Raw genomic sequence first — 9,752 nt, forward strand, 5'->3', positions numbered from 1 at the left:
GTCCCATAATATAAGAACGTTTTTGACACTAGTACTAGTGTCAAAAACGTTCTTATATTATGGGACGGAGGGAGTACATGTTAGATGTTTTGAGAATAAACAATTATTTTTTGCAATTTTTTAATGCCTACATTTTTTTCATATATATCAAGAATTTTTTATATACGTTTAACATTTTTAATACATGATTATCTTTTTAACATACATGTTTGATGTTGGTTTCTTCTTAAACATTGTACATTTCTCATATGTATCTGAAACATTTATTTGATATACTTTTACCATTTTTTCAAATACATGATCAACATTTTTTTCTTCTAATGTCACATACATTTTGTGAAACACGTGAACGTTTTTAAAATTCCACCAACATCTTTTTAACATGCTATCAACATTTTGTTTGAATTAAGCTAACAATTGGTTTACATTGTGTTAAAAAAATTCAAATTCATGATTTGAAATTTTTATTTGTCTTCTGTGATTTGAAACACACGTATGTAGTATTTACAATATTTGGAAAATAAGAAAAAAAAACGAACTGACGAGAAAACAGGAGAGAAGACGTACTTACGTGGGCCGGTCCATTCGCGGCGCCTCCAACATCGCGTTAGGCGAGGCATAGGGGCGCCCTGCCACCGCTGCCTCTTGTCCACCGGAGCGGAGATCCTGCCCCTCTGGTAAGATCGATCTGCTCCGTCCTCATCCCGCCACCGGTCTCTCTCTCTCTCTCTCTCTCTCTCTGTCTCTCGGCTTCGGCTCTGGCTCTGGCTCTGGCTCCATCTCCATCCCTAACCCTAACCCTAGCCGCCGCCCCAATCTCCTGGTAGCAGCTGTTACCTTGTTGAGACCCCAAAAAAGAAGAGAAGAGAAGCTCGATTAACGCTAGCTAGCTCCCCTCCCAGAAGAACTCCGGCCATCTCTTTGGTAAGCCCAAGGAATTTGTTTATTTTCTCAATCTCAATGTATGTAGTACGTATAAAGAAACACACTTTGATTTTGATTAGTTTAGTCATCGGTTGAATCCATTCTTCCTTTGTATGTATGTATGTATGTATGTATGTATGTATGTATAATATCTGCGCATATACCTACTTACAGTCAGCTTGTTTCTTAATTAATCTGCCGGTTCAGCGTAATTTTTTACTTTCATGTCAAAAGAAATTAAGAAACCACTTTTGTTAGTCTTACTTGCATTTATTTTTACGCTCTTTAGCTCGTAGCATACTAATGTACTAGCTAGCTAGTACTATAACTTAACTCAGCATGCCGGCTATATATATATATGTACATGGCTAGCTCTCTCTGTTCTGCCAGGATATATTAATTTGGGATATATAGCTATATCTCTATTTGCCGGACAGGGTATTATTAATTAACTAGCCTAGCAATCCTGGTCTATTGGTGCCATCCATCCATCTTATAATTTGCGACACATCTGACTAGTTAAGCTATTTCAAATTTGTCCAATGGCCCTTTTCTTAGGATGGTTCCTCACCATTTTCTTTGTTAAAAAGTTTGTGTAACTGCTTTCTTTTTTTGCAACTAGCCCATCAATTCTCCTAATTTGGTGCATGTTTTCCAGGACGGACAGCTGATACAGCCAGGCCAGCCATGGATAATATCACCCATATTCTAAAAGATGCTCAGGATCCGGATGACAACGTAAGGTTAGAAGCAGAAGCCAAACTCAAGCAGCTCGAGGAGCGTAATCGTCCCAACTTCCTCCTATGCTTATCAGCAGAGCTCTCGAGGGAGGCAAGTCCACCCGAGTGCAGATGCCTCGCTGGGACTATCCTTAAGAATTCAGTTGAAGGAAAGTATTCTGAACATAACAGCATACTCATCAAACAATGGATCAGCCTGGATCCACGCATCAAAACTGAGATTAAGGAGTCATTGCTGATGACACTAGGATCTTCGGCTCCTCAGGCAAGGCACGCATCATCACAGATTATTGGCAGGCTTGCATACATTGAGATACCCTCCCGGGGATGGCAGGACCTCATTGGCAGATTGCTGGGCAACATGGCACAGCAGGGCGCATCTCCTCCACCAAAGCAAGCAATTCTAGAGGCGCTGGAGTATGTGTTTGAGGAGGAGACCTTGAGGTTCGACAAGGATACAATTGATGGTGTTCTGGACGCCGTCATCCGTGCGACGAGTTTTCAAGTCCGTCTTGTGGCGGTTAAAGCTCTACGGAATGTTCACAAGTTTGCTAACTTTGCAAATGATGATGATTGCAGAAATCGTATAATGACTGCAATCTGTGATGCAGCTAAATCCGATGAAGCAGCGGAGGTCAAGCATGCAGGATTCGGCTGCCTTGCTGCGATTGCATCCAACTATTATATGGAGTTAGAACCTTACATGGAACCATACTCAGCCTTACAACTCAGGCTTTGGACTTGGAAGGAGGTGCGGACGAAACAGTTGCGCTTGAATGTATCCAGTTCTGGAGTACTATTTGTGGAGAAGTGATTGAACTCCGAGAACAAAAAAAGCGCTTTCCTCGTGTTATCTTGACCGCAGATTGTCACTTCGTTGAGAATCCCCTTTGTTCACCTGTTCCACTTCTGCTAGAAACTCTGTCATTACACCAAGAAAAAGATGTCGATGAACTGAACATCTTCATGAGTGCTATGACATGCCTAGGCCTCGTCGCTAGAACTATTGGGGATGCAATTGTCCCTCTTGCAATGCAGTTTGTCGAGGGTAACATCAAAGTGGCAGATTGGCGGAGTCGCAAGACAGCTATTTCTGTACTAGGCGTTATCCTTGAAGGGCCCTCTATTAAGAAACTCGCTCCTGGTTGGTTGGTTGATGGACGGGATGGAAGACTCACACATGGAGGTAAGAGGCGCCGCAGCATGCACTCTTGGGCGGGCGTTTGAGCTTCTGCATTCTCCAGCTCTTGATAAAAGACTTTTCACAAATGAAGACTTTCCTCGCGTCATGGCTGCGTTGTCAAAGAGTGGTAAAGATGTTCCACAAGTGTCCAAGGAGGTCTATGGAGCTATATATTTTCTTGCCCGAGGTTATGATCAGTCAATCTCATCTGAGGTAGACCTTTCAAAAAAGAAAATCTCATCTGAGCTTTCACCTTTTCTTACTGGTGTTATCGATGCTCTCCTTTCTGCTTCGGAACTTGATAAGAAGACCCCTTTGGGGCTTCCAGCATCTGCATCTGCTTATGGCACATTGATTGAGGCTGTGAGAGTAATCAACATATGGGATTTGGAAGCTGTACTAGCTATTATAGTTTTAATGCATCGTATCATGAGAAGATTAAACACCGCGCTTGATGCCAAGGCAATTTCATCAGATGACAAGACTAACAAGCACAATCTTCAGGCGTTGTCGTGTGATGTACTGCACGCCATAATCGAGAAACTCGGCAATTCACTTCACGCGGACAAGGTTAGGGAGTCTGCTCCGTTTATGTGTCTTCAGTTTTGCCGTGTCCTGACCTGCGACTGCTCTACTGCACGTGATAAAGCAGCACTCGCCATTGGTGCTCTCGCTCGTGCCGTCGGTCCAAAGTTTCTGGATTGCATGCCAATATTTTTGCAGTATTACAGTGTGAAGCTATTCTACCCAATCTATTTAGAGGTGATTTGCACTATCTTTCATGCCTTGGGAGATGAAATCCTGCCATGCTGTGATTATATGATGGGTGTTCTTTACAAAGGTCTCTCACAACCCAAGCTTAAACCTCAAATTTTGGCATGTTTTGGGGAGATCGCTCTTGCTATTGGCAAGATTTTTGAGGACAAGTACCTGCAGGCTGTTAGGAAAAAGCTGAAAGAAGCTGCTAACCCAAGATATTATGCCAATGTTTTTGATGAGGATAAGGTCGATTACGGTATCCAGCTTAGACAGGGAATATGCAAGGCTTACTCTGGCATACTGCGGGGTATAAAGGACCCAAAATCTGGGTTGAAGGTAGCAGCGGATCTAGTTGAGTTCATTGAAGCAGTCTCCAAGGACCAGAAGAGGTGCGCATGATGCTCAATGCCTTCTTTTTGGTTGACAGTTCCATACGATTAACATGACATCATTTGAATTTAGTTGCCTTGCTCTTGTTTCTAGTATATATGAGCGACTGTTCCGTACAATTATTTGCACATGCCTTCTTTTTGGGTGACTGCACCATATATATGATGATTTGCAAATGCCATCCGTCATTCTAATTAGTCGTGCCTCTTTGTTTCTTTTTTTGTTTCAGGGGTGGAAGGGTGACATACGCTGCAGTTGATGCGTGGGCTCAGTTTGGTTTGACGGTGGAGTCATGGAAAAAGGGACTTATTTCGGATTTACAGAGGTAGTAATATGATATGAGGAACTCGATTTGCTTCTTCTTTTTTGGCATCTTGCCACAGATGCATGGAAGGACAGCAGCTTGATGTGTGTGGCGTTGGTAGTATGATGTATTTTGGTGGCAATTGGATGGACAGCCAAACTGAACTCAGTCTAGTGGTCGCTGTCGTTCAGCTAGTGCCCAGCTGAGCAGAGCAGAGTGGATTATTGTGATTTTTAGGACAGCTTGCTTCTGAAACTTTTATATTTTCTTTATTTGCTCGGTCACATGAGAAATTTATTTGCGAATTCCATTAATCGCTACACATGCAATCCCAAAAGAGATACAATGGAACAAACACCAATTCGAACAGCATCCATGTGCAAAATGAATACCAACTTCAGTATTTACCAAGCCCTTAGTTGGCTCAGTGTCACGTTACTCGTCACCATGCACCCCACGTCCATGCACACCATAACTAGGTACTCCCTCCGTTTCTAAATGTAAGTCTTTTTAGAGATATCAAATGGACTATCATATACAGATGTATATAGACATTAGTAGAGTGTAGATTCACTCATTTTATTCCGTATGTAATTATTTGTTGAAATCTCTAGTAATACCTATATTTTAGGAACGGAAGGAGTACATGACAACTTCACACTCGTGCAAGGTATGATCAGGAGGTTGCATGCATTATGGGCGCCTGCTTGCCTCATGAAACTAAGATAATTCAATGGCTTTTGATACCTTGGATTGGGCTTTTTTGCTACAAGTCCTTGGCAGGGGTTAGGGTATCACTGGATTGCTTGGATATGTGGGCTACTCACGTCCAAGGATCCTCATCAATGGCCATCCGGGTGACACGATAGTCAGTGCAAGGGGGCCTCCACTATCATCTCTACCATTCATTCTAGCGATGGAGGTTTTGCACCACATGTTTGTATACATGGAGAGATTAGAGCTGCTGGCACCATTGGGAAACAGAGGACTTCCTTTTCTCAGCGTTTGTCCTTCTTCGCCGATGATGTCACTACAACACGGTTGTTAATCGGAGGCATTTTTTTAAGGGCGCTCCTATAAATGCCTCCAAACTGTATAAACGAAGGCGTTTTTCAGGTTCGCCTCAAATCACTGTATATAAGAAGGTGTTTCGAGAAAGTGCCTCGGAATGGAAGAGCTTTCAGGGCATTTTTTCAGAGCGCCACAAAACAGATACAGATCGGAGGCGTTTCTGAGAAAAGCCTAGAATTGCTAGACGTTTTGAGGCATTTTTCAAATCGCCTCAACGGCGGCCGTGCTTAGAGGGTCGGCGTGGAAGATTGGGCGTGTTTTGGGTTTGATTGATCCGAGCTTCTGCACCTCGTTTGCTCAGATTATCATATTGCGTGTTTTGGGTTTGATCGATCCGAGCTTCTGCAGCGGTGACGATGCACGACAGGACTGAGACAGCGCCGCATGCAGGACGGTCGCTTAGGTGGCGAGCAGGTGCAAAGCTGTGGCCCGTACTGCAACTGGTGCTGTGACAAGGTTCGCCGGTGACCGAGCTGCTGTGGCCATGAGAGACAGAGAGAGGCACTGATGCGTGGCTCAAACTAGTAGGCCCCTGCAACATAGTCTTCTGGTTGACTCTGTTCGATTCCTATGCCCATGCGCGTGAGCTCAGAATACAATCGGTTTAGTCCCATACCGCTTTCCGAGTAAGAGTTTGATCTACTTAAAAGGGGAAACATCAGCTCTGGTTCAAGGACGATAACCACCTGACCATGGGTAATGGCATTAGAAGTTAATTTGATGGCTAAGTGCGCGGCCAACGTTGTTGTTGGGCCCACACCCATATAAAACAAAGAGAATGGGTTGTGGACCCAGACGCATATAAAAATTGAGTGTTTGCACACACAAAAAATGCGAGTAAGTGAGAGTCGTGTGGGTGGGTGCTTTTGTGGAAGGTTCTCGTGGCCTGGGACCACCTGTGGTTATTTATTTTTCTCAGCTGAATTGCGAGGCGTTTTCGGAGATCGTCACCAAAATGATGAAGCTTTCGAGGCATTTTAAGAACGCCACGGAACACCACATATTTCGAGGCATTATTGAGAAACGCCTTCGTTAATCTTTGCCTTCGCTGCCATCTCTAGCGTTTTAGGAAAGTGCCGCAAAAAGCATGTAAAGGCATTTTGATGTATTTTGGAGGCGTTTTTTAATGCCTCGTAACAGAGGGCGTGCTGTAGTGTGTAATGCTATTCTTGAAGCCAAATACGGTGGACATTGCGGTATGTTTGGCAATTCTTGACGTTTTGGCGAAGCTTCTGGGCTGCGCATCAACAAGCAGAAATGCCTAATCCTATTCCTGCCAATTAGGTGCTCCGCTGATGAAACAAATATGTTGTCTAAGGTCATGGGATGTCCCATTGGAAGTTTCCCCCTGTAGGTGTTTGGGGCTTCCTCTATGTCTCAGGAAGTCAATGGCCGTGAAGTTTCAGAGTATCATGGATGGCGTGTGGAAAAAATTTACCAACCTGGAGGGCAGCCACTATTGACAAATCGGGCAGGCTAATTCTAGTGCAATCAGTCCTAGCTGCCACTAGTAGAAAAGGGACCTAATCTGAGACACATTAGTCTCGGTTCAATTTTGCCCCGGTACTAATGGTAGCATTAGTCCCGGTTCGAACAGCTATGCATTAATGCCGGTTCGTGTTGAACCTTTAGTACCGGTTTGTGTCACGAACCGGTACTAAAGGGGTGGTGGCAGGCTGGCGTCAGGCCGGGGCCCCACGAGCCCCTTTAGTCCCGGTTCGTGCCACGAACAGGGACTAAAGGGGTCTGACCTATAGTCCCGGTTGGAGACACAAACGGGGACTATAGGGCAATTTTCAAACTCTACCCCCCGTGTATCACCATTTCAGTTTTGGAAAAAACAAAAGAAAATGATAAAAAATTCAAAAAATAAAATTCTTCGAGATGTAGTTATATTACTACATCTACTAGTTAGGAAAATTAAAAAACTTAAATTTGGACATGTTTTGCAAAAAGTGTTATGAAAAAGTAAAACGGCTATGACTTTTGCATACGATGTCGGAAAAAACGTATAATATATCAAAATGTTCAGCACGAAAATCCGCATCCGATTTTGACTGCCTATGGCCTGTTTGCAATTTTTTAGAATCCTCAAATTCTAAAAGGAAAAAAAGATATGCTCAAATTTTAGTTTTTGAATTTTGGTCAAACTATGGTCAAACTACTTATTCAAGAAATATTAGTGTTACTAAATAATTATTCAAGAATATTAGTGTTACTAATAATTATTTCAGTTTCTTGAATTTTGGTCAAATCTGGGCAAACTATTGTCAAACCGTGGTCAAATTATGGTCAAACTACTTATTCAAGAAATATTAGTGTGAGTAAATAATTACTGTTTTTTAGAATAATAGTTTCAAACTCAGACGGTGAAACATGTGACCTAATGCTCAAGCTAAATTCCTGAGGGTTAATAGGATTGACACTTACATTTGTCAGGAAAACAACAAGTGCAGACTTAGAAAGTAGGGGGAATAGAACTCCGAAGTTAAGAATGCTCAGGCTGGGGTAGTGAGAGGATGGGTGACCGACCGGGAAGTTAGACGATTTGGAATGAGTGATCCACACTTGAGCAGTTAAGAGGGGTGATTAGAGACTAAATCATCAAATAATTCAGAAAATTAAAAATAAAAAAAATCAATTTTTTTTCAAAATTTTAAAAAAAAACCTTTAGTACCGATTGGTGTTACCAACTGGTACTAAAGGTCCCCCATACCACGGCGCGAGCTCACGCCACGTGGTGGGCCTTTAATGGCGGTTCGTGCCGAACCGGTACTAAAGGTGGGGGGCCTTTAGTCTCCACCCTTTAGTGCCGGTCGCAGAACCGGCACTAAAGGCCCTTACAAACCGGTAATAAAGCTCCGTTTTCTACTAGTGTGCTATGCCAATTCACTCCATGTTGGCGTTGGAGGCACCCCTTGAGTTCATTGCTTCTATTGTAAAGATATGCATAAGCTTCTTTTGGCTGGCCCGGGACAGTGCAAGTGGCGGCAGCAGTGCGGTCGCGTGGGACGTCGTGTGCAAACCAAAGTGGACAGGAGGCCTTGGGATCCCCCAATTTACTATGGCTAAACATGGCGCTGATGACGAGATGGCTTTGGCTCAAAAGAGTGGACCGAGATAAACCTTGGGCCGCCTTTGATATAGACCAGCGGTGTTTATGGATCTTGGCAGTGACAGTAGAATTTTCTTCTGGGAAGATCCATGGGTCGACGGCACGTGAGTGCAGTAAATCGCGCCGAGGATATATGATAGGGTAAGCCCTAGGGTGAGGGCAACCAGGACGGTCCAGGAGGCCCTATCTGGTGCCTGGCCTCGGGATGTTGGCCCAGACCTGAACACAGAGGACCTGCTGCAGTACCTCATTCTTTGGGAGTGTTTCTCGACGATGGTACTGAACCCAGAGATGGAAGATAGAGTTCGATGGGCCTGGGAGCCGTGGGGGGATTTCACAGTGAGGTCTGCGTACAACTGGAAGTTCTTTGGCCGGGAGGCAGGCCTTGCGGCCATGGCCATCTGGGACAGCCATGCACCACTCCATTGCAAACTACTTGCCTGGCTCGTGCTCAAGAATCGATGTTGGACATTAGATCGACTAGCAAGAAGGGGTCTACCGTACCCAACATGTTTGTCCTCTTTGTGATCAGCAGCTAGAAAGTATTGATCATCTACTTGTGACGTGTTTTCGGTCGCACAATTTGGCACAATGTATGAATAGCCTGGGACAAGCCACAGTGGACTACGGGTTCACTTGCACAAGATAACTGTAGCAGGAAAGAGATCTGGGAGATGTGAAAACACTGCAATGCAATTGTATTTGACAATGCGACCTTATCGGTGGGTAGGTTTTGATAGATCTTTGGATCGGAGTAGGCTAGTAGATCCGGTGAACCTACCTTCTCCAGCAGTGGATGAACTCGAGCCGGAGGCCATCGTGGTGCTGGGGCCACGGCGATGGCGGAGAGTGGGCGAGGTGGAGGTGGAGCTTCCCGTGAGCACCGCGCTAACCCTAGATCGGTAGGGATTGTAGGTGGGGATTGTGGCAGCGATTAACCTCGTGAATAGCGCCCCGGCCCCCACCTCTGTTTATATAGCGCGGGTCACAGGGGCCCACCAACCATGGTTTGGTTGGGCGCCCCCGATCAGGGCGCGAGTCAGGGGCCCGTTCGACCCGTTGGGCTCGAACGGGAGAGAGATCAACCTAACATTCTCCCCCTTGATCTCAACTTTACTTTTAACTTTATACTTTCTAGTTTATCTGTTTCATCACATATTGGTACATAGAGCATGTTTCATCGTCACGGCTTAATTGCCGTTAGAATCATACAGCTACAACATACGTTATGTTCAGAAACAAATTCTGTTCCTTTTGGGCCTATCC

General features: G+C 44.5%; 1 protein-coding gene across 1 annotated transcript; it reads left to right on the forward strand.

Moving 5' to 3' along the window:
• Positions 1 to 617: 617 nt before the first annotated feature.
• LOC123124117 (importin subunit beta-1) lies at positions 618 to 4,538 on the forward strand. Its single transcript, XM_044544812.1, has 5 exons — positions 618 to 924; positions 1,583 to 2,415; positions 2,703 to 2,850; positions 2,909 to 3,995; positions 4,226 to 4,538. The coding sequence occupies exons 2-5, from the start codon at positions 1,612 to 1,614 to the stop codon at positions 4,323 to 4,325; spliced, it is 2,139 nt and encodes a 712-aa protein (XP_044400747.1). The 5' UTR covers positions 618 to 924; positions 1,583 to 1,611; the 3' UTR covers positions 4,326 to 4,538.
• The last annotated feature ends 5,214 nt before the right edge of the window (positions 4,539 to 9,752 follow it).

This window comes from Triticum aestivum, chromosome 5D (assembly GCF_018294505.1).
Source record: "Triticum aestivum cultivar Chinese Spring chromosome 5D, IWGSC CS RefSeq v2.1, whole genome shotgun sequence".
NCBI classification, from domain to species: domain Eukaryota; kingdom Viridiplantae; phylum Streptophyta; class Magnoliopsida; order Poales; family Poaceae; genus Triticum; species Triticum aestivum.